We start from the raw sequence: 25,008 nt of genomic DNA, 5'->3' as shown, positions 1-25,008 counted from the left end.
TGCCCCAGGGCGGTAGAAAGCCAAGGCTAGGCAATGCTTTGGCTTTGGTTTGGCACCAAATCCGACCCCAGCAGCAGGCCCAAGACCTCTCCATACTCCCCCGTGTTCTGCTTAGATTTGTCTCTGGCCCATCTTCCCATGTAACTCGCACAACTACCTAGGCAAGAAGGCCTGTCCTAACTCTCCTCAGGACCCCTGATCTTCATCTCTCAGGACGCAGGCTTCCCGTCTCCTCTTCGCATTTGACAACAGGTCCCTTTGTGCAGAGCTGGAGAAACACAGACCCCTTCTCCCGGGACCCTGAAGGAGAGATTCTTTTGGACTGTCTCCCAACAGTGCAGGCCCAGCCCGGGTCGGGGGTCTCTGTGACTTTCCAGGCCCCGGGCCGGGCCTCCTCAGGTCCATCCTTCCACCTGACGCGCGGCCACCCCAGTTTCTCCCCGGCCTGGGGTGGCTCGCGGGCCCACGGGCGCTCGGGTTGTCGCGCCCCCACCCCCCACGCGCTCACAAACGCCGCGGCCACCCGAACCCTCGGCCCCGCCGCGATCGGCCGCAGGACAGCGGCTCCGCGGGGCCCGGGCTCCGGCGGCTCGGCTCTGTGCGCTGCGCTCCGGGGGCTCGCTGCGGGCGGACTCCCGGCCGCGCCTGCCTTCTGCCTCGGTGGCCGAGCTGGGTGGGTAGCTGGGGGGACCGGAAGGATAGCGAGGAAGTCGGAGAGGGTTTCCTGAGATGAGAGATTACTTCCGTCCGGGCGCTGGCCTCTCTCTGGAGCCGGCTCGCTGGGGCTCCGGGAGCGGGGTGCGCGGGGCTCGGGGCCGCGCCTTGCCACCTGCAGCGCCCGGGAGGGCCGCAGGGGCCTCGGCGGGACGCGCTCGGCCCTGTCGCGGGGGGCTAACGCTGGGGATCCTTGCAGGTGGGAGTCGAGAGCGTCTCAAAGCGCCCAAGCCATGGTGGCCAAACAGCGGATCCGGATGGCTAACGAGAAGCACAGCAAAAACATCACCCAGAGGGGGAACGTAGCCAAAACCCTGGTAAGGCGGGGCGGCGCCGGCCGGGCCGGGCCGGGCAGGACCCGGCGGGGCGGGGCCGAGCAGGGCGGGCGGGCGGGCGGGCCGCGGGCGCAGGGCCCGGCCTCCCGGCTCCGGGCTGCGGGCTGCCCCTCCTGCGGGGTCCCGCAGACTCGGGGATCAGGGGGCGCGGACTTCTCTCTCGGCGGCCTCGTGGGCGGAGATGGCCCTGGTTGGTCGTGGCCCCTCTGGGAGTGGCCGCCTGGGCTACCTGGGAGGCGCGGGGGCAGTCCCAGGAGAGAATTGGGACGTCGTCCTTGGAAGTCCACCTCCTTAGGGGACAGTTAGGCCAACTGCATGAACACAGGGCCCGAAGCTAGTAGGTGCTAGAATGTTTGTTGAATGAATGAATAAACGAATGGGTAATAGAGGCCATTTAAGATCTCTCTCTTCCAGACTCCACCCTTGTTCTCCCTCCCAGACACACACACACACACACACACACACACACACCATGATAGGGTTTTGTTTGCAGCCCCTTTGTATGTTGAAAGAACTCAAGAGTCTAGTAGTGAGATTCCTATCCACATTTTATTTTTTTTGGGGGGGGGTGGGGTTTCCTGCTGCCGCCAGGCTGAAGTTTAAGTGCAACATTACTCTTGTTTGCCCTGTGAATTCAGGCTAATTCTGATGATGTAACCTTTAAAGACCAGTTTATTGCCGGTGGTTCTGTGCTCCCAGAGCTGTAGATTAAAGCTTTACAACCGAAATCTAAAGTAAAACCTGTGCCTTATGCATGAGGATTTAACTTGGTAAAGCAGATTGTTTTCAACGGAAGACGCCAGGCCTGTGCATCTTTTGGACAGAGGCATGAAATGGATGGTTGCTGGACAGAGTTGGTCTCCAAGTCTGAGCAAAGGCACCTGGAATCCATTATCCCATCCAGTTGAGTGGAAGTCCAGCTGAAGCTTGGGGTTTGGCTGGAAACGCTTGCAGACTTGATGAGGCAATTCCTTTTAGACAAAGAAATTACGTTGGTTTGATTAACTGAGCAAAAAGCTGAATCTGCAATCATCATACTGAATTCTTGCAAAACCAAGAAGTATTGTCATAGAGAACTCTGAGGTTCAAACTCTACTCAGAGCTTTATGTACAATCTGAGGCTTCAGTGATCCTTAAAATTCTCTTACTTGGGTATTACATAACTTAGCTGTGATTAGGGCACCAAAATGCCAGTGTGCCATCAAATTGGAACCATTTTTCATGTAGATCTATGTTTTCCCTATTTATTTTTACTAAAAAAAAAAGTTGTGGCACAAATTGACATTGAAAAACGAATTTTGATTGATATTACAGCACACATGGTTCTGTGTTCCTAGGAGATCAAATTTTCCTTCTCAAAGTATCAGACCTACTTGCTGACACAGTGAAAATATCTAGATGTGTGGCTCTTTCTAATGACTGAAGGAACCAGAGTTCAGTTGTTAATTGATCTCAGTTGACAACTTATCTGACTGCAAAATAAGAGCAAAGTAAGATTAATTTGCACGGCTGTTTTATCCATTAAGCTTGGTAGACTCTGTGTCTGCCACCTCTAACTGTTTTCAAGACCACTAAAAAATGTTTGGGACCTATTACAAAAATTTTGGCTCTTAAATAAGAAAAGAAAATGAGGAAATTGGGAAAATGCTGTTTAAATATCTAGTAAATGTAACCAGTCACTGCAGTTCAACTCAACTCAAATTTCAGAGCTACATTTAAATTATATTTAATGTGCGATATGAGTGTATTTAATAGGTTCTGATATAGCATGGGGTGGCGGGGGGCTCTGAAAGTGCCTGGCGCCTATTGAGGGTTTTTAAATGGCCCAACTAAATTTGTAATGAAAGGTTTCCAAACCAAGCCACAATAAATGTTTGTTTTCAATTGGTTGGAGAGACTTTTGGTTAACTTTACTGTAAATGGGTCAGCATCCAAAAAGAAAAATGAGATTCTCTTTCAAAAAGAATCTCTATAAATCCTAAATCTCATTTTCCCAATTACAAGTCCAATATGATTATACTTTGATAGAAGTAACTTGCAGAAGACATCTTATTCAGTGTGAAATTCAGTAAATGGGAACATATTTAGGGATTCCAAATGAAAATTCAAACTTCCCCTTTAATTGTATGCAGACCTTCAGTATCATTATTAGCTGGCAGCTATGGGGCAAATTAACATTTTTTCCTCCCAGATAGCAGATTAATAAAGAAACAGAAAAATGGAATACTCATTTTGTGATTGTATAGTAGTAACTCCTCCAGAATGGGAGGGAAATTTAAATTACAGAGTTCCAGGTTGCCTTGCCAGTATCTTAATACAGGGAAAGCCATCCCCTGACATCTTTGAGCCTCATGTTTGAAGTGAACCCTGTCAATTGCAGAATTGCTATTGTTCCCATTCCTTTCCCAGCAATAGATTCAGGTTTATGTGAGTCGTCCCATTGGGATTGCACTGGCTCTTTCAAAACAATAGAAACCCAAAGCTCTCAGATATGGATGTATCAGTATTATGAATAGCCAGGTATTCATGAGCTCTGAAAGTCCCAAAATAATATTGATTCACTAGAGAATATCCTCAGAAAGGTTTTTGTGTCATGTGCTTCAAGCTCTACATGCTAATAATTTGTATTTGTCTGCAAGTAAAAAACAAAAACATTCCGCTTGATATCTATGCTAGACTAATAATTCATTTACTGGCTCCTGAATTCACTTGTTGACTTTGCTGGAAATAGAGCTAAAATGACTAACTATGACAAATTATTTGGAGGGCAGAGAAGGGTAAATGTCACACTTTGTTCCAGTAACTTTATTAATATCTGTATTATTTACTTAATCTGAGCTTGACCTGGTCTTTAGTACTGAAGACTGACACAAATAAAGTTATCTTACGCAATTCGTAGACTGATTTTTGTCCTTGTCTGGTCAAGAGCAACAGCCTATTATTCCCTTGCAGTGTGACTAAGTAAGGTGAGGGTAGGTACAAGTGTAACTGAGGATAGGTACAGGCTTATCAAGAACAGAGATTGAATGGCTTTATTCCTTGGTCATTGACAAATATACTTTTCTACTAAGAGAAATGTAGGGATAACCCTTTCTCCTTTAAGAAGTACTAATACAGCCAGGTGCGGTGGCGCACACCTGTAGTGGTCGCAGCAGCTTGGGAGGCTGAGAATAGGAGGATCACAAGTTCAAAGCCAGCCTCAGCAATAGTGAGGCATTAAGCAACTCAGTGAGACCCTGTCTTTAAGTAAAATACAAAATAGGGCTGGGGATGTGGCTCAGTGGTTAAGTGCCCCTGAGTTCAATCCCTGGTATACCCTCCCCCGCCCCAATAAAAAAGTACTAATACAAAAATAAGATGTTTCCTAGATCTGGACTTTATTCTTCCTAAAATGAAATTGTATGCTTATTGATTCTCCAAAGAACATGTGTTATCTGCTACATTTAAATTTTGTGCCAGGCTTTGCTACACTTTAATACCTGAAAGAGACACAAAGCCTGCCCAGGTAAGGCCTCCAGTTTAGTGAAGAGACAGACATTAAACACATAGTAACAGAAATAAATAAAACGCTATAAATGATCATATGTAATGATTATATGTACTGTCAAGAAAAAAGTTCATGGCCATACAAGTGACTGGTGAAGTAGAAGAGGAAAGGCTTAGAATGTAACAGGAAAACTGAGAACAAATCGTTGCCTGATTCATAATAAAATGAGGGAATTCTTGTTAAAAGTTGAAAGTTTTTATTTACATGAACATAGAACATAACTCCATATTATGTACAAATGCAACCTGTGTTTTCCAGTTTTAACATATAATGAATTTTACAGGAAGGTCACTACAATGAAAATCAAAGGAAGATTGTACTTTCTTTGTTAGAAACATTACTAAAACTTGTTTAGCATATCCCAAAATTTCATCCTTGATGACAGCACTGCTCATTTTTTAAAAAAATACTAATATGATATACCTTCAGTGTGTTTAGCCCACATTCTATAATGTTGATTATATTTTAAAATGTCAACACATTTAATCAAAATCCAAAATTGTATTTTGTGATTTCCACCACCAGTAAATGTTTTGTCAATATATTTACTCTACCAGTATGTTTCTCCCTGCCCTGTGAGGGGTGTGTGTGTGTTATTTAACTTATTTTGATTACAGCTTATCTTCTGCTCAACCTAATGAGGGAATAGTGAATCCTTTGCTGTTTTTCATTCTCTTTCTTCTCCCTTTTTATTTGCTAAGTCATTGGTTTTTCTGATGCTTCACCAGAAAATGTGCTTGTTCCATTGACTGGTTTGGTTTTAAGGACCACTTAAACATAGACCTAGTGGGACATTCTGATTACCACTGTGCTCTTGGTTTGAGAAGACCCCAGGAGGTAGGTAGGATTGTGTTCCTGCAGATAAAGCAGTGGCTTTCTTTTGCCAGAGAATGCAGAGATTTCTCCAAAGTTCAAGCTTCAGTAAGGCTGAGGGATGTTATTCCAGCATGCTGTTTCCCTCAGATCCATCCACTGTTGCTGGGTGCTTCGGTTATTCCAAGGATTTCTACTGCACTGACTTTCAAAAACTTAACATATGAAAGGGTTTGAGAAAATGCCTGTGCTCTCTGATCCTGCTTGGGCTTCACAGGTGCAGGAGAGCTAAAAATCGAGAGTGTAAAACACCAAGGCTCTGTAAAGAATTATATACTAGCTCTTGCTCAGGTTAACAAACTTTGAATCTCAGTTTCTCAATTACAGAGTAGAAATCATCATCATACTTGCTTTATACTGAGATGTGCGTGCTGGAGATAATAGATGTGGACTGCCTATTGGTGCTTGGCATGGAATGTGCTTTTAACAGATAGAAGCAATTATCAATATCATCTCCAAAACCTCTGTGTTAGTTTGTATTTGTGCCTCATCTGTGCCTAAAATTGAAAACTACCAAGTTCATTGAGTTACGTGGGTGTTAATAGGTTGTGGATAAATTTTTTTTCAAACCTATCTCAATCCTTTATAATTAACTTTATTCATCTATATCTGTCAATAAGAAAGAGGGAGACCAAATCTGTCTCATTCACAGTAGAATCCCCAGCACCTAGCTCAATGCCTAGTAGTTCTCAATAAGTGTTTATTGAATCAATAAACCTAATTTTACTTTTTCCCATTCTCTCATAGAGGCCGCAAGAAGAGAAATATCCTGTAGGACCATGGCTGTTGGCACTGTTCGTTTTTGTTGTCTGTGGCTCAGGTATGGTATTTCACTGAATTTATATCCCATGTTCTCCACTGTCCTTCAAAACGTTTTATTCACCAAGTAAATAAAAAATAATTTGGTCTGGGATTGAAGTTAATCACTGCCTTAAGCCTTAATCTTTGTTTAGATTCTGTTCCAAATATGGGTAAAGATAGATCTGTTACACTGTCAAACATAATCATAAAATAATTACACTGAGCAATTAAGTTGACTCTATACACGAAAGAGTTCAGTTAACTCACTCTGTAGACATAGCCTGAAAAACAACATGTGGAACAGAAAGTGGAATACCAAGATAAGTCCACATTCCAAAGAGTGGGGGAGGTGGCTGCCTTATGAGAGTTCTGTAGATCCCCTGGATAGAACTGAGCCTTCAACCTGAGCCATAAAATGCAGGTCACTTGCCACTGGAAGGTGGCAAGTGCAGAGAGCTGAACTTACAGGACTCCCAGAGGAGATGAGTGAAAGCATCATGCAGTGTTCCTAGTTACATGTTGTTAGTGGGGGTTCAGCATGGGTCCTAGTCCCCCTATGTTGGGTCTCTGTAATTCTGGTATGTGGAGGTCACTTCTAAACATGGGGCATGCCTTCAGGATCCCCATCCCTTCCATCATCTCTCAGTTGCTGAGGGCAAAGAAGGTGAGAATTCCAGGTCTCCCAGCATAGGCTCAGGCCTCCAGCCAAGACATCCCAATGACAAAAAAGCCCATCACAAACAACCCATCAGTTCCTTCATCTTCAGGATACCACTTTTCAAAGGAAACCAAAGCTCTTAAGAGGAAGGAGGGATCTAAAGTACTTGGTGTTATTGTTGATTGTAGTTGAAATATTTTAAAGTGGACTTGCCATTCCAAGATGAGAAAATCATTCACTCAAAGAAATAAAGCTCTACCTCATTCCCAAGCTATGTCCTTGAAGAAAATCCTTTGCTCAATGTAGGAATCCCTCATCACTCTTTTTAATAGTTATTTACCCGATCTCTGAATACTTCTGGAAATGGGGTGTTCACTTCTTCAATAAGCAATTCCATGCCTATTAATTCTACTAGAAACATCTCCCCTGTTTTTGAACTACAGTTCAAAACAGTTGTTTGGGCTTGGGTCCTAGAATAACACAGCATGGACTCATTCTCTTCTGGACATCTTGGATCTTCAGCTATTTTGAAAATGTCTGCCTCGTGGTTCCTTCTGCAGACTAAATTCCTGGTTCTCTCAACCTTACCTCATAAGATGAGGTTTCTAAACACCACCACCCGCCCCCAGATATGTTCAATGACTCTCTCAAAGTATAGCATTGGCAGAAGGTGGTCTAGAAGTGGTGTAATTGCCACAGAGACCTAGCATTGTCATAGCTCTGGATTTCACCACTCTGCTTCTATTAATATAACCGAGGCCTACTTTTTAACTGTCATACTTTTTTTTTTAATGGCCCTTATCAGCCAACTAAGTCCCACTCAGCTCTTCCTCACAGAAACTTGCTGCAAATATCGAAGATGCATCTATGTCTATGTGTATCTCCTTGTCCCAAGGTCTCCCCTATATATATATATATTTTTTTCCTTATGGCCATCATCAGCATTTGAAATTATGTCATTTACTTAATTATTATCCATCCCCCCATACACAAAGGCAGTATTTACATTATACTAAGTTTGTTGATCCTAGGATAGTATTTGCCATAAAGTGGGTGCTACAGACAGATGGATAACTAGTTCACTTTTTTTGAGACCTAATGTAAAGCTTCATAATTATTTCTGATAAAAAGTTATTGTTAACTGTCGGTTGTCTTTCCACAGAATGTCCATAAAGTTTGGAAACATAAACAAGCATGCATAACAAATGGCTTACTAATATTACCTTATAATATGCAGTATGACTGGTGACATTACATGATATATTCATTGTGTTATCCACCATTAACAATACATAGCTGATATCACCGGACAAAATTACAAGGAATGTGGTAATTTAATGCAGCCTTTCCATCAGTACCTATGTAATCAGCTGTGAGGTATTGCTTCCCATTTCTCTCTGATTTTTCACCCCCCCACACACGCAAAAAAACCTGTCCCTTTAGCATGCCACAGGAAAATTAGAAAAAAAAAAAAAACAATATAAAAAGTTATCTCTGTTTTTAGGTTTTATGACCAGTCTGTACATTGCTTGTGAACCTTGAGCCTTTTATCTAATTCTTCTTCTCTCTCCCAGTTTTATAGCCTCTGAAAGAATATCAGACCTCCATATCACTAAAGAAAAGTCTGGACTCAAGAGAAGTCCAGGGGATACAATCTCCTTCTGATTGACTTTGAACCTTAAGTAAAACTCATTCAAACAATTGTCTTTAGGGTCTGCTGGGTGCCTGGCACCGTGCTGGGCTTTGGAAATGCAGATCCCCTCCTTGGGAGCTTGCAGGTGCCTGGAGAGGCAGAGAAGGGAGCTGTCAGGTGCAGCCCAGGGAGACAGCACCAGGTAGTGACCCTAGTGCTTGGCCTATTTGGATAAGGGACTTCTGCCTCTTGGGGGGCCCAAAGAGAAAGCTTCCTAGAGGAGGTGCTGTTTGAGTTGAGTTTTGAAACAACCAACCAGACAAAGCGGGTGGGGAAAGAGATTCCAAAGAAGGGAAGCTGAAGTGGTGCCAGCACTGAGGTTTGATGGCAGGCCAGGCCAGGCAAGTAGGAAACCCAGTCGAGGGGCAGCTAAGCCTGGGGATCGTGGTGATCACATGTCCCTATTGTCCTCAATCTAAAGAGATACAGAGCCAATATTTGTGTCATTTTTGGTTTCAAGATACCTAGTAACTCTATGAAGCCTCCCCCAATCTGCCCTCTTAGGAGGCCTATGAGGCACAATGCCAGCAGAGCCTTTTTGTCCTGCTTCTTTCTCAAAATCCATGCTAGTTTTCAAAGTCCATCTCTTCTTTTTCAAAAGGCTTGCAGACCTTCTTTAAATTATATGGCCTTACAATTTTTCTAGCAGAATTACATCTTTCTTTCTTGGGTAAATTGGTACATTTGCTGATAACAATTTTTTGGAACTCTTCAAGAAGTTTCTCAGGAATCAAGTACATTGGCTCTGATATCCCCTCCTTAGGTTTGCATGGACCTTGGGATGTGAGGCTTCAGGGCTGGGAGATTTGGACTGAAGAGTCTAAGAGGAGATCCCACCTATTGATTGTCCACACCCCTCCCTTACTGCCCAGTGCTTTATTATATTTTATTTTTTCAGTACTGGGAACCCAAGTCCCTGTGAGTGCTAGAGAAGCACTTTACCACAGGGCTACACCCCAAGGCCTCTACTGTTCTTTTAACCGTGCTTCTTTAAGCCCTTCTAGTTAGAAGACCATTTTGCTTTTCAGAGGGACTAGACATAAACAGGAGTCGAGTTGTCTTACTTTCACTACCCGCTTTAAACGCACCACTGTGACCCCTAAGCCTGGGCCTCATTCCTTTTCAAATCTTAATGAAAAATAATCTACTTCTGCCCTTTTTTCTTTTTTGCTAGCATTTTTTTTTTCAAGCCTCTGCTTAAGTTGGGCATCGTTCTCACAGAAATGTGTCACTCTTATCAGTTTGTCCTTGGTACTGTGCCCTTCCTTCTATCTTTGTACAAGTCCTTTTCTAAACAGAACATGTCATGAAAAACACAATAGCTCCTTTAGATTTCTCCCAGTTGCCACCTCTCTGGAATTAGTCACAGTTCATTTCATCTTGCAAAGCCTACTCCTTTAGGGGGAGTCACAGTCCACAAGCTCCTACCCATCTTTTCTCTACATTTTAAAGAATGCAATTTCCTCAAGTCCTACCATGTAGCAGCTACTCTGCTTTAGCTAATGAGGCTTCCTGTAAGCACTAGGCAGCTTGAAGCCCTCCTCTTGGGGGTGTCTGGCCTCTTTTCCACTTCTGTCATCCAAAGTAGGAACGATCTGCTCCCTCCCACACCTGTGTGACCTGACCATCTACAGTAAGCACACTAATCCTGCTCTTACCTGCCAGGCTCACACAAAGTGCACTGGAGCTTCTTGGGGGGATCCCCACGTCCCTGAAGACCAATACTCCTTCCTGTCCCTTCCCATCTGCTCTCTCTCCTTTGAGCATGATACTCTCCTATGCCGGGCAAATGTACCATCTCACCAAGTTCTAGTGACATCTTGGAGGTCATACTGCCTTCTTTGAGCTCATGTGATTACTCTTATTTTGAATATTTTCCTAGACACTGAATTAAAAAATGAAATCTGATATGAATGAAGATGTCGATCATTGATCGAAATCTCTGGGAAGTCTCGTGGCTTTCATTACCTTACTCTATTAACCCACTTTTCTAATTGGTGATTGGCTGGGTAAAGTGCTCTTTTTAGAAATAGTGCCAGTGTGCCTGGGGTAAATAAATATTCAGGTCAGGCAAGTAGTAAGAAATGCACATTTTTCTCTATTTTTCTAGCTATATTCTGATAGAGAATCAAGACTGACAGAAGTTGGCACTTAAGAATGTGTCCACTTATTGGTCACTCTTACTTGATTTTAAATGGAAAAACAGATTAACAAACCTGTAAAAAGTCTGTTGAACCTTTTGTTATGAAGAGTCACATGCTGCCAACCCTCTTTTGGCCTTGGCTTCTCAGCTTCTTTTTTGTGGCCTGCATTGTTCTCTGCACATGCCTTTCATGCCAATGGTGCTGAAAAGAGGGCAAGGTTATGAAAAGGAAGAAAAATCAGAAGAACAATGAGGGGACAGAGTCCAGGCACTCAGAGACCTCTGGCACAAACATGCACCCAGGAAGGCCATCCCCTGGCTGAGAAAACAGATGGAGTTTCAGACCTCCTGGGGCTGCCCATGGCCCCCACTTCTGAATCCAGCTAGTCCTCCTCTTCCTTCTAGCTCCAACGCTTGGCCTCTAATGCATTACCCTGGAGAGAGGGGGTTTAGTGAGGTTATCTTAACTATGCCCTCTTCTGAGTAAGTAAATTTCCACTTCCCCTGATTGCAAAAGCTCTCTCAGGCAAGACACTTCTCTGACCAATTGGCAGTAGTGGGATAAGAGGCCTCAGCCGGAAGGATACTTTTGGAATCTGCCAGATTTGGGTTCAAAGCTGGATTTACTGTCAGCTGAATGACCTTGGACAAGTTATTTACAAATCCTCTTGGTATTGATTTTTCTTATCAAGAAAATGGAGATAAGAAGCCCCATAAAGGCTGTCAGGCATTGAATGGTTTGTGGGATCTAAGTATAGGCCCATCACAAACTTAAAAACTGTAGCTACAGTTACCACCTCTGTCTTCTTAGTCCTTGTGGAAAATGGAGACTCCAAGGACTGTTGGTTGCACATTGGGGTACCTTCCATCCTCCCAGGCTGTGCACTTGATTGGTAGAACCAGCCTTAAACAATGGGCTTGATCTGTCAGAAGCCATAGGTCTGCCTCTTCACTCCAAAGCATTCAGTGATAGCACTATTTACTCCATATAATGAACTCCAGCATCCTCCCCACACAGAAAGAAGGAAGCACCCACATGCAGATAAAAATCAGAGAATTGCATTTGTACTTTAAGTTGAGCATCAAAAATAAAATGTGGGTTTCATTTCCTTAAAGCAACCCTAACATGCAGCTGTTTTGTATAGATGTTTTCTTTGTTAGATGCAAAACAGTGGGAACAGAATATTCTTGAGATGTGCCATGTCCAATCAGAATATCTGAGAGTCATATCTTGTTTTGTTGCATTTTGTTTAATTTAGTGGTCAGTTTTAAATGTAAAACCTCTTTCTCAATCAAGTGCCTGCTCTCTTAACCCGGGATTTTGTTTTGGTTGAGCCTGTTGAACTGACTGGATTTGTCTCTACTTGATCTCCTGAAATCCAGATCCACAGAGAACTCCGAGGAATTTAAGTGCCTCCTTAAGAAATTTTGCCCATTTTCTCTTCTCTTGTTATGAAAGGATTATCTTCTGTTTCTGCAGGCAGCAGAGCCTCTCCCCAGATAAGCAGCTCCCCCTGACTGTCAGTCCCAGGTTTCAAAACCTACCCTTTGGAGAATGGTTGGATAGCTTCTGAAGGGTGCTTGCTTTATCTTGAGACTCAGAGACAAGCAAGATCTGGAATGTCTGTCTGAGACTGTTCCTTGCAAAGATACTGTAACACATACACCAACTGCTGTCTTCCCCAGGCCATCAGTGAACTACTGTTTGTACCCCAAGCCCTAACTCCTGCGGTTTTCCCCGCCCCCTCTCCCTATGGTCCTCATGGAGGCCTTATTGAGGTAGATTCTCAGGCCACACCAAGACTCAATGGGAAAGTGGGTAGTGGTTGATTAGTAACCTCTGTCACGACCAGGTATGGCCGGAAGGGCCCCTTCCACCCCTTTGCTATCCATTGCCTAAACATTTTATGTTAGAGCCTTGATACTCACAGACCAACTCCTTAGGTGCTTTCACCTTTTCTTTTTGAGCGGAATGCCCACTGGACTTGGTGGAATTAGGTCTTTTCCTTAATTTGCTGTTCAGACAATCTTGTCATGTACAGGCAGCATATACATGTTTCTAGTGGTCTCTTAGTACTGTTGTGTCCTCTGAGCCCACGCAGGGATACTGTACGTTGACAGGGAGCAGCTATCTGAGACACTGTCTTTGCAACATGATTATATCTTCCTCTGTCCTTACGCCTCAATTAAGGTTTCAACTGGGATCAAGGGAGCCACCATTTAAGTCCTGTCATCCTTTGATTCTCCGAGGGAATATGTTAAACACCAGCCATGCCCTAGTTCTCCCTCAGGTTATTTCTCCCCCATGTATTCCTAATTTTAATTCTGTTTCTCCTCTCTGGCCAACCCTGATATTCTTTTTCTAATTAGAGATTATGAGAATTGTTATGGTTCCCAAAGCCAGGGTATTCTTGAAACTAACAAGCTTCCCCATCAAAGGGAGACCTCCCAGGTGACAGAATTATCTAGTGAGCATTATTTTCTTCATCATTTTCCCTATTGTACAGTACAGATTTGTCAACGAACATATATTACTTTTATAACCAGAGTAAAAATTAAGTGCTTTTTTAAAAACAAAAAAAACCTGGATGAGTGGTTTTAGTCTTTTTTTTTTAAAGCTGAAGAACATTTTGTTCAAATCTTAAAGGGGAACAAATTAAAGAGCAGCTGTGGTGGTTGAAGTGGGGTGTGTGTGGGGGGGGTATGTGTGCATGCGTATGGTGTATATCCTTGTGTTGCTGGATATTCTGACATTCTCATCTGCACCAAGGAGCACCCATCTGGACCTTCTTGCCCATCAAATAGAAAACTGGGCCTGGCCTTTGTCATGACAAAGTGAAGCCTTTTCGGCAAAGAACCTGCCCGGTTTGTTTGGGGCTATCCATCCTGATCAGCTCCACTCTTTCTGGGTGGGGACATTCTTTTGTCTGTCAGTTAACAGACTGTACTCTCCTCCTGTGCTCTCTAGGGACTCTGCCTGCAGGAGCTGGGGTTGGTAGAGACAGATATCATGTCACAGGCAGGCCCGTTTTCAGGACACCCTTTTCAGAACAGATGTGAAGAAGATGTTTTGCAGGACCTGAGCTCCTCCTGCTCAGCCTCCTACATCAGGTGGTCCAGCTCCCTCCTTTCCCGGATGCCATGGAGGGACCCCTGCCCTTGGTTTCTGAAAGGGTACACCCTCACCCTCCTGAAGATTGGCTATTTTTGTTAAGGATGATGTGGAGTCACAAGTCATGGGTGTGCCAGAAACACATGGGAGGCCAGAGAGCTATTTCTTCTGATACTCTCTGTCCCTCACTCCTTGTGTGGCCCTTATGTGGACACCAGTTTTTTATGGTGACTATCTTTGAGCCCATGGTTGAGAAGGCAGAATAGAACCATTTGTAACAGCTGAGAATATTTCCTTTGTGAACTGCTGCCAGCTCTCTGAAATCTTCCAGGAACACACAATTGAGGAAGGTCTCTGTTTGGGGATGTGTTGGTTCAAAGCCATCAAGTGAACCTGTACATTGGTCATGAGAGAAGTTAGAAGGTTGCTAAGAACTCCAAATCCAGGGCCAGACTGCCTGGGCTGGAATTTGTTTCTGCTACCTACTTACCGCCTGTGTGGCCTTGTCCAAGTTACTTAGGCCCACTCTGAACCTCAACTCTGCCATGCTCTAGAGAGGATGGGACTGGTTCCCAACTCTTGGAGTCCTCGTGACTGTTAATCCTGAGGGTTAGTATTTAACCTGTGAAGTGGTGAATCGAGTCATGCTGAGGGTCTTTTGAATGTTTGCCCTTAACTACCTCCCTGAAAATGTTCTGACCAAGATTCTGAGTGCTTACAGGGAAAGAAGGGAACATGCCTACCTTTGCTGTGTGGTGGTGAGACAGCACGTGGTTGGGGGCATAACTCCAGGATGCTGAGGGACCTGCCTGAGTCCAGACCAGCTGCCTGTAAACCAGAGGATCAGTGGTGTCAGTCACCTTCACAGGGACAGCCAAAACCTCTTCTTAATTTCTAGAAAGAATTCTGTAAACTAGCCCTTGGGTGTGAGCAAGAGTCAGTCATACTGTTTTGGCTGCTGTGTCTTGGGGACTTGCTTTTGTAAGGCCAGGCCATGTTTTATTCCAGTCATACGATCCTTACAAAGAGGCTGTTACACTCTTTTCCAGACCGTAAAACTAAGGTTATAGAGGAAATCGGCCAACATCTAGAGCTAAAGATGAGAGAGCTAGTACCCAGACCTCGCTCTTCTAAGACTCCAAAGCCCATCTGCTTCTTATTATTTCCACATTCCCTCATTCTTACTATTTCCTTAAAAGTACTATGGAGCAAAAGTTTTCCACTAACTTTAGACCTCTAGCATATGACTGTGTATTGAAAAGAGCTCCTGTTAAAACATTCCCTATTTTCCTCTGCCAGAAAAGTGCTTTTTCTAGAAGTTCCAGATGTCCAGCCATCCGAGGTTTACTCCCAGATGGAGAAAACCTTATCCCAGCCATAGATTGTGTCTTGATTGGGCCACCAGCGCCTCCACTCCCCTCTCTCTTTTCTGGACCCTTGCTCCAGGACAGACTTGAATTCACCCACCATGTTTGCAGGTTGACCACATAAACACTGGCCTTTCCTGGAGACTGACAGAACTTTCTCGGAACTGTGACCCCCAGAGGGAGTCACCTCCTGCAACCAGCAAATGGGGTGCTTGAGGAACGGGACAGCCCCGGAGGAAAGACAGAGGCCATTCATCTGCCCTGGAGCCCTGCCTCAGGATCCAAGATGGACAGTCTAGAGAAGACATTTCACCAGCCATTGACTTCCTCAAGGTGACCTGCAGCCTCCTTGTTATGTGCCACCCTCTGCCTGGTACCCAGTGGAGCACTTAGGATTGTGTAGGCTCTCTTTCTTGGATGAACATTTTCGCTATTTTAATGTGGATAGAAGGCATCCCATTCTTTGCTAATAGTAGGTGCATTTTATAACACCTTCCTGCCCTAACCTGTCTCTGGCATCTCTCTTTATTCCCTTTCCTCCATCTCTGGAGAAGCTACCAAGAAATGCCACCAGAAAATGTTATCTTGCCTTTGATTTTCTTTGTGCTGATCTCTCAGAGAGCTTTAACGATCCACGTTTGCCACGCATGTCTCCTAACATTTCTGCCTGTCTCTCAGGGAGCCTGTACTTTTTTTTTTTTTACTAGTTCTTTTATCGTTTTCATTTTTTCTTAATGAAAAATAAAGCTTGATTTTTACGGTTGTCTTATCCTCCTAAAGGATATTCCACTAGTCTGTCTTAATCTTTCTTCTCAGTAACTCCCTTGATCTCTTTTATCATCAACTATTTATTTTCAATAAAAGTGGCTTTATGAAGCCTCCCATTATCTGGCAGGGCCCCAGCTTCTGACAGTGTCCTATGGGATCCACTTGTTACGTCATCCCTGTTTCCTTCTGGCATGCCTTTGCAGCTGGGGGGTAGGCCAGTCTCCAGGGTAGGAGTGGGTTGGAACGACACAGTCACAGGCTTTGAGGACTTTACAGTCTGTCCTGACTTGGCTTCTCCTCCGAGGACTAAGCTCTTGGGACATTTGGCCTGAAGGTAGCCATTTGAGGCTGACTCTTTTGGTTTGCAAAGTAGTCATTTGAGGTTTTTAAAATGTATTTTCCTCTGTGCTCTTTGCAGTTATTCACCTTTCATTCATTCAATAGATATTTGCAAGGGATCTGTTTTGTGCCATATATGGTCTCTCTTATCCCGCAGTTTAGTCTAGTGGGAAAGAAAGATGAGTTAATCAAGGAATTACCCCCAAACCATGTAAAAATCTAGCTATGAAAGTGTTTGAAAGAGAGGTGCACACATCTATGAAAGCATATAAGGTGAAGGTATACCTTTGAATAAGTGCTTCTCTAAGTGTGACCTCCAGACCAACAGCCTCAACATTCCTGTGAACTTGTTAGAAATACAGGTGTCAGTCCCCACCCCAGACCCCATTGGATGATAAACTCGGGGGCCAGTGGGGGGTGGCATCTGATTTTTTTAATTTAACATAGCCCCAAGGGACATTTAGATGCAAGCTCAAGTTTGAGAACCTCTGCTTCAAGGGGTCAAAGAAGGTTTCTCTTCCTTCTTACAAAGGAAGCTAGGCTATGGGGTAGGTGAAAGAAGGTCTTTCAGAGAAAGAATGGCATGTGTTAAAGCCCTGTGGTAAGACCAAGGAGCTTTATGAAGGAGTAACCCCAAGCAAGTGGAAAGAGTGGTACAAAATGAATCTGGACAGGTCGACAGGGGCCAGAATCTGCAGGTCAAGGAGGCCTCATCAAGGGCTGGGCAGTAGGAAGCTTATGATATGCTTTAAACACAGGAGTGACATCATATAATTTGCTTTTACTTAAAGAATAATTCTAACCACAATGTGGAGAAACTGTTGAAGAGGAGCAAGAGCAGACCAGCTGGAGGTTATTACAGGGGTCTAGGGAAAGATGTCAGTAACTTGGACTTGGATGGTATCTACAGGGATGGAAAGGGGAGCACATAATCCCAAGATTCTTAGGTAAAATCCACAGGTCTTGGTCAGGGTCATTTTACATACAAGATGGAGGATAGTGCACCACTTTTGTCAGTGGAAGAGAACATGAGAAGAAAGATCCTGTTGAGTTTGAGGTGCTTTTGAGCCGCCCTAGTAAGGACAGCAGTTAGATGGTAGAAGGTGGGAGTCTAGGGCTCAGAGGAGAAGCAGGGGCTGGAGATGCACATCCATGAGTCAGGCATCAGCAGTGGAGTGGCCACCGACACTGTGGGTCAGGACCTGGCGCTTTGGAAGAAAGAAGAATGTGAGGAAACAAAGAAAACCAGTGAGGCTCACCGGGGAACTTAAGTGCTCAAGCTCTGTGGCCAGGTGGAGGAAGGGGATCCCAGAAGACACACTTAGAGGAAAGAGCCAGAGAAAAGGAGGACCACCAGAAACCAGGGACGACAGAGGGGACCTTCCAGGAGGGAATGCTCAAGTCAGAAGGAGAGTAAGGCCAGACGAAGCTAAGGGCGGCCTGTTACACAAGGGATGCCAAGGTCACGACTTGTGACGGCAGGAAACGAGATTTCAATGAGGGAAGGGACCGAAGCTAGAATGTGGAGGACTGAGACCAGAATAGAAGTAAAGAAATTGAGAGTGTGTTGGCAGCTCTTTAGCAGTGGTTGAGAAGAGGAAGAGAACACTTCAGGAATGAGAGTTGTGGGGTCAGGCAGACTGTTCTGGTTTGTCCGAGTTGGGGGTGGGAGTGGTTCTAGCGTGCTGAAGCTAAGAGCTTGAAGAAACCTGAGCTGTAGTCACCTAAGTTCCCCGTCCCAGAGCCAGGAACCCAATGCAGGTGGACGGGTGCAAAGGCCTGTTCATTCTGGTAGTTTCTGCTCTCCTGGGGAACTCTTCTGAACCTCTGGGTGTGGCCTGCCCAGGGCTTGGTCCCCTGGCCTGGAATGCCTGCAGTCCCTCCCTTCCTTGGCTTCTCTCCTGCCTCCTGTCCTGCCGCCCTCAGCCCCTCTCCTGCAGCCTGCTCCACTGTTTTCTCAGCTTGTTCACCCACTGTTAAGTTATTAACTTGTCAGGCTTCCTTTCCCTCTTTGAACTCCCTGTTGGCTCCCTTCCTGAACCTTCACTGCCTCGGAAAGTCAGCATTTAGAAGGCCAGGGTTGCTCTGCAGGTCAGTATTGACAGGCACACAAAATTACAATTAATTAATTGGTATAAAATGAGGAAAGCTTCTTCAAGACATTGATACAATGGAAAAAGGAACAATAAGCCCACCATCTGTCCATTGTCTTAGGTGTGAACTTAAAGTAGAGTTCATTCAAAGCAATTTCTCCAAAAGGGGTAAGTTTTAAAGAGTCACCTATAAATACATTAAAAAACCACTGGATTTTTACATGCTCATTATGGATTCAATTAGAATCAGAAATTATCTTTAATTTTTAAAGCAGACTCAAAGAGGTAGGGAAGTTGTTTTAATGGACATCTCACTACTGTGAGACTTGCACATTTTCTCTAAGATTCTTTAGAAAGATTTGCAGCAGTTCCTTAAAGAGAATTGAGTGGCTTTATCATTACCTAGAACTTCTGACGTCTTGAATGAACAATGTGGAGTATGATGGATTTAGACACAGGCTGGTTCCTATTTAACCTACAGCCCATTTCTTGTCTAAGGACAAAATTAAGGGAGAGGTAACATTTTTGAGCATCTGGCATGAACAGACCACATACCTGTGTCATCATATTTATTCCTTGGGGTACTTACTTTCCACAGTTTTATAAACAGAGAACACAGGGCTGAGAACTGTGGTAATTCCCTAAGGCTCACACTTTATACAGTGGCAGACAATTAAGAGCTGGTCTTCAGGGGCCAGGGTTATGGCTCAGTGGTAGAGCACTTGCCAAGCATGCGTGAGGTTTTGGGTTGATCCCCGGTACCACATAAAAATAAAAACAAAATAAAGGTATTATGTCCATCTACAACTAAAAAAAAAAAAAAAAAAAAGCTGGTCTTCCTGTTTACACATGGTCAAGTATCTCTAAACCAAAAATTCAACATCCAAAATGCTCCAAGATCTGAAACCTTTTGAGTGTCAAGTAGAAAATTTTACACTTTACCTCATGTTATGAGTGGTCGCAGGTGCACCAAAAATATTGTACAAAATGACCTTCAGCCTGTGTGTATGGTGAATGTGAAACATAAATGAATTTCATGTTTAGACTTTGGGTTCCATCCCCACTATATCTCATTATAGATATGCAAATACTCCAAAGTTTTAAAAAGTCTGAAATCTGAAATACTTCTGGTCCCAAGCATTTTGGATAAGGGATGCTCAGCCTGTGGTAATAATAGCAAGAGCTCTGGCCATGCATTGAATCTTTAGTGTGTAAGGAACCTCCATATATGTCATATTGCCTAATCCCTATGGTAGTCCTGCAAGGACCATGATCCTAGTGTCACAGAAGAGGAAACAACCTCAAAGAGGTTAAATTATTTGTCCAATCACCAGCTCTTCAGTAGTAGCTCTTCCATCTGACCCTTACATTCCTCTCTCAAGTCATCTTTTCTTTATTGAGATTAGGATAGTTCCCTGACCCCAAGAACAAAGTCTGAGGGATGGCAGATGTATTTTTTTTTCCTGATGTTTTGAATGTACAAAACTGCTTCCTGGCATTCCCACTGAACCAGAATACAGACGCTTATTTAATCTTTGCTGCTCGTCAGCCTCGGTAGAGAACAGAACCATCAGATATTTCTGCAAGCTTGCAAATTTTGGTAGGCTACTTTCTCGTGCATCTAGCAGCTACCCCTGTCAAGACCCACTCAGGAACACAAACTTAGCCAAGAAAACATCTGAGCACAGCTAGAATTAAATATCACAAGTCATTGAACCAACTCATTCGCCTTATCTACAGAAGAGTCCCTCAGCCCACACGGAACTGTCATTTCAATTTTACACATTAATTCTAATGGCCTTGGTGTAAGCTTAGTCTGCAGCAATGAAATAACAGAAGCAGGCCCACTGCAGAGGAGTGTTGTAACACCAGAGATGTGACCAGAGATAAGAACAAAGAGACAAAAAAATATGATAATAGAAACCAGAGCCCAGAAGTACTGCCATCCAGAGTTATTTGGATATCAAACACTGTGTGTCCTCCAAAATAATATCACAACAGAATATTATCAATTGTTTTGATTATGGCGAAACTGAATTTTCATGAAAAGTTAACACTATTCCCTGGCTGGTATCTCCAGTTTAGGAAGGCAGTGGTAATGTATGCAGTGTTTCTTTTAGAAAATGAGAAATGGCCAAAAAAAAAAAAATGCATTAGAGCTTTGTCTACCCTTGAAATCAAGCTGTCCAAGAAAGACCAGGAGTCTGTATTTTTCTTGTATTTTTCTTTGTATTCCCCAACCCCAATTCTCAGCACTTATTACAGGTTGAGCATTCCTAATCCAAAAATGCAAAATCTAGAACTTTCTGAGCATTGACATGAGGCCACAAGTGGAAAATTCAACACCATGAAGCTTAGTTTCATGCATAAAATTATTTAAAATATTCTGTAAACTTATCTTCAGGCTATATGTATGAATAAAGCTTATAGGAAACATAAGTAGTATCTTATTATAATATGCAAAAATTACAAAATCCAAATTTCTACACATTAGCCAGGTGCTCACTATCGTAAGGCGACAAACTACCAAATGCCGTTTCCCGAGGGTTGGGAAGCCCTGTTTCACTGTGGTTACTTAGAAGCTATGTCCCTGGATATATTCCAGGATGACTTTTTGAAACAGAGGAGTGGTAAGACCCCTGAGAGCTCAGTGTTTATTCTGTTTTTACACGTAATTAAGTGAGATGACACCCAGCCTCCTTATAGATAATAATAACAACAACATTTAACTACAGGGTAGTTGTTCTTATCATCATTATCATAGTCTGCAGCAAGCTTGACCACTGTCGAACACTAGGGAAGATTTAAAAGAGAAATTGGGATTTTCTCTCATTTGAAACCCAGTAGCTAGAACCAGGCTGGGAGCTTTCTATCTGGTTCTCCCCTAACAAGCAAAGGATCCAGAAGTTCTCGGTGGGTTCCAGCCCCCCCCCCCCAACCACCCCAGCTGGTAAAGATGTAGTGTAGCCCGAGTCAGCGTTGCCCTGGGTGAGAGCGCCTTTAGGTCTGCAGCCAGGAGATGCACAGGCTTGGGCAGCGGAGACCCAGCTGTGCGCCTGCTCGGAGCACCTGGCCTTCCTTCCCTTTGCAGAGCTGGTTATTTTACAGGTCACGGCCATTTTGAAAAGGCAGACTCACTGACCTGTTTAATGAGTGCAGTTTCTGCTCCAAAGCCCAGCAGCAGAATATTGCTGGGGAAGGGGCCAATTCTCCTCTCCCCGCCTGAGGGGTTTCTGGCCTTAGCTCCTGGTGGAATTAGCAGGAGTTATCTATAAATCCCAGAGGCATCCATCAGCAGACAGAGCCAGGCTGCCTTTTGAAAGAAGTTCACTGACCCCTTGTTAACTTAACTCCTTGTTAGGAAATATCTAATCAGCTGTGAGCCAACCCGTCCAGGGCCCTGGGGTCAGCAGAATCAGGGTGCGCTGTGGGTTGGGTTTCTGGCCGTGTGCTCTCTGGTGACTGGGCCATCTGTTTTGGTTTCCTCTTTCAGCCATCTTTCAAATCATTCAGAGCATAAGGATGGGCATGTGAGGAGGCCGGGGCATCTGATGCTGCGCCCTCCCGCTGGAGGGTGGAGGACCACGGAGGCCTTTGGCGGGTATCTGTGGGAAGCCAACAGGCCACGTGGAATAGAGAAGAGGCTTCGCCACTGGTTCCCTGACCACTTCCGCCTGGAAGTCAGACCAAACTGCCTTCTCACAGAACATCTCGGTGAATCCGTGTCCTCCAGCGGAAAGGACATTCTGCTTTTCTGTTGGCGGGATTGGTAGCCACGCGGGTCGTCTGCAGCATTGCTGTCTGTCTGGTCCCCCTTGGTTTCACTAATGTGTGCATGTGGCCCTCTGAATGACCGCTGGTTTACTTTCTACCGATGCAATCTCTCCTCTGTCGGGAAATGGTTTTACAAATAAATGTCTTCATTCAACCTTATGCCATGTGTGGGTTTGCAGGGACAAAAGCCAAGGGGGGAAAATAGCAGAATAGCTTGAGGGGGGTTGGGGCAGGTGGGAGAACTCGGTGATGCTACTGGAAAAGGCACAGGGAATCTGTGGACCAGGAACCAGATGTGGGATTACCCAGCAGGTCCTTGGCCAGACCCTCAAAGTCCTTTGCCTGAATGAAGCCCTGAAGGGCTCCAGCGACCTTGCATCTTCCACACATTTGACTTTCATTCTTCTTTTCTAATGAATATATTTTTGTCTTGTTTTGCTTTTCCTCGTTCTTTTTTCTCAGTCCAGAAAAGGCCTCTATGATGCATGTGAAGGTCTGATTAGCCGTTATCTTCTCTGTGGTCTGTCGCAGAGCACAGAACAGATGTCACAGGCCTCCTGGTGAAAACTCTCCACCCCCAGGGCCCAGCTGTGGCAGATTCAGAGTCCTGGACAGAACAGGAGCCCTGTAGCACTCTGGGTGGTCAGCAGGCAGGATTGGGGGGCCCAGCGAGGGGCCCTCCTCTCCCTGGCCCACATTCCACAGCCTCTCAAAGTGTGTTAACACCAAAGAAAATCACAGGGAGAGGCACAGAGGCCTCCGATAGGACTAAAGCCCTGTGCAGATTTAAGTATATTTATTTTTTAATTCCGTCTTTGCATTAGCAATTGTTTTCATTCCTTACCTTGGTAAGAGCTTTAAAGGGGGAAGTGGCAGAACGGCCAGGGCTTCTCTGAAAAACTGGAGGGGTTTTAAGTGCACACTTTGAATCTGGGGCATTTTACTTACCAGAGTCTTTAACACCAGATCCTGTAGCAATGTTCTTCATATAACTTCCTTTCTTCCCACCCTCTGAATTCCCCTTCAGAGGCACCTCGCCTCCTTTCTCTTCCTTCCTTTCCCACTAGGAGGGTATTGGAACTGCTCCAAAATCAACAGCCCCAGGGAGAGTCTGCCACCCTTGTGCCTAGGGACCAGGAGTCCAGTGACCTGTCAAGAAATGGAAGAAAAAGGCCCCTTGCCTTAAAGCTGCCCCTACATATACCTCTTCTGATGCCGAGGGTGTGGGCCTTTCTATTTCTCCACCGATGCCAGTAAAAGCATACTCATCAAGCCACCATCAAAGGCCATTGCTTGCTGGAACATTGTGGTTCATCCTTTATTGGACAGAATTTCTTTTTTTTTTTAATTCAAATATTTCCAAAACAGCAGTATTCAAGGGCATGGTTACTTCCATTTCAGGGAAAAGGAATGCATCTGCAGCCAGAGCCATAGAGCCAGCTCCAGAGAACCCAATTCCATCCCAGGTGAGAGGTGCAGTGGGCTGAGCCGCTGCCATCCCTAAAACTGCCCCTGATGGATTTCTATCCCCAGGTCATGCAATCATCCACAAATTGGTTTTCTACTAGTTTCCAGGTAGCCTCCCGGAAGTACTTGCATAGGACAGTCTGCTCTCCCTGGTGATTTCTTTCATCAGTCCTCTGCAAGCAGAAATGACAGCTTCTGTAAGAAAATGAGGGTCATTGCTGAATTATGTTGTACGGCAGGGACTACTGATATTTTCACTGTGATGCATAGTAAAAAATAGGCAGTATCCTGAAGCACAATGTACCCAAGAAAACAGGTTTTACACAATACCATCCTCACCATATATAATGCATTCAGATTTTTTTCTTGTCAACTTAATTTTTCTATTTTTATTTTTTTGTAGTGCTGAGGATTGAACCCAGGGCTTTGTGCATGCAAGGCAAGCACTTTACCAACTGATCTACATCCTCAGCCCAAGTCTACTTAATTTTCTAAAATTCTTTTAATAATTTTTAAAATTCTTTTAATAATTTTTAAAATTCCTTTATAACTGGGTTCATGACCCATAAATAAATTTTAACCCTTATTTTGAGAAACTTTGGTCTTCAGGAGAAATTCAAGCCTTTAGCTGGACTCATAAGGCAGGAAATTTGGAATCCTGCTTTTCATTCTAAGATGACAAGAATCTAAAGTCATTATTCAGTCACAGTCCATACCTCTGGCACATAATAAGTGACTTCTTTGGGGATTTAAGTTATGTTGGCAGATCCTGCAGAAAAAGCAGGTGAACCTTTGGATCTGGCACCACCTTGAATTGATCAAAACACTGCAAAATTAAATGGCTTGGTCAGAGAAAAACCAAAAAGAGATCACTGCATTTTTATGCCCTAAAAGAGTGCATAGGCCTTTTATGTAATCTTTTCATATCAAGTGTTCATTTCGATATTAGGAAAGAATAAGTTGGGCTGCAATAACAAAAGTCCAATAGCATTTCCTTCTCTCTTAAAAGTGTGATGCCAGCTGGCAAGGGCTTCCCTCCAAGTGCTGGCTTGGTAACCCAGGTTCCATTGCTGCTACAACATAAGGTTCTCCCAGCAACTGGAAGAAAGGAAGGCAGGGAGCAGCCGCTCTTGCCTTGTTCCAGAGTGGTAATTCACTTCCATTTACTGCTGTTGGCCCAAATTAGGCAAATAGTTAGGTTATATACCTAACTAATCAGCAAGTAGTTTGAGAAGTGTCAAGGTGCATATGGCTACATGGCCAAATGTTTCTGCCACAATCCTCTGCTACTGTATGTTCTGTGTATTGCATGATTGTGAGACCA

At 44.2% G+C, this 25,008-nt stretch overlaps 1 protein-coding gene and 1 long non-coding RNA gene across 4 annotated transcripts in view; one reads left to right on the top strand and one right to left on the bottom strand.

Moving 5' to 3' along the window:
* Positions 1-545: 545 nt before the first annotated feature.
* Positions 546-22,376, top strand: Serp2 (stress associated endoplasmic reticulum protein family member 2). 3 transcript variants are annotated; one of them, XM_058582595.1, is made up of 4 exons: positions 546-673; positions 914-1,031; positions 6,217-6,289; positions 21,937-22,376. In XM_058582595.1, the coding sequence occupies exons 2-4, from the start codon at positions 948-950 to the stop codon at positions 21,975-21,977; spliced, it is 198 nt and encodes a 65-aa protein (XP_058438578.1). In that variant the 5' UTR covers positions 546-673; positions 914-947; the 3' UTR covers positions 21,978-22,376. The 3 variants fall into 3 exon arrangements, 2 of the variants coding, with proteins under 2 accessions (XP_058438578.1, XP_058438577.1); XR_009227779.1 differs by lacking the exon at positions 546-673 and adding an exon at positions 15,355-15,576 and having other exon boundaries at positions 813-1,031; XM_058582594.1 differs by lacking the exons at positions 546-673; positions 914-1,031; positions 6,217-6,289 and adding an exon at positions 15,358-15,576.
* The window catches only part of LOC124099205 (uncharacterized), a 35,927-nt gene continuing 12,542 nt past the window's right edge, over positions 1,624-25,008 (bottom strand). Inside the window, exons 2-4 of the long non-coding RNA XR_009227780.1 lie at positions 14,620-14,704; positions 10,838-10,966; positions 1,624-2,020 (exon numbers count right to left, since the gene is read on the bottom strand). This is a non-coding gene — a long non-coding RNA (uncharacterized LOC124099205). The remainder of the gene's footprint in view (positions 2,021-10,837; positions 10,967-14,619; positions 14,705-25,008) is intronic.

The sequence above is a fragment of the Marmota monax genome, unplaced genomic scaffold, assembly GCF_021218885.2.
Source record: "Marmota monax isolate L192 unplaced genomic scaffold, Marmota_monax_Labrador192_F-V1.1 WCK01_AAM20220418_F8-fsc00011, whole genome shotgun sequence".
NCBI lineage: Eukaryota > Metazoa > Chordata > Mammalia > Rodentia > Sciuridae > Marmota > Marmota monax.
This window is presented reverse-complemented; position numbering and strand designations above follow the sequence as displayed.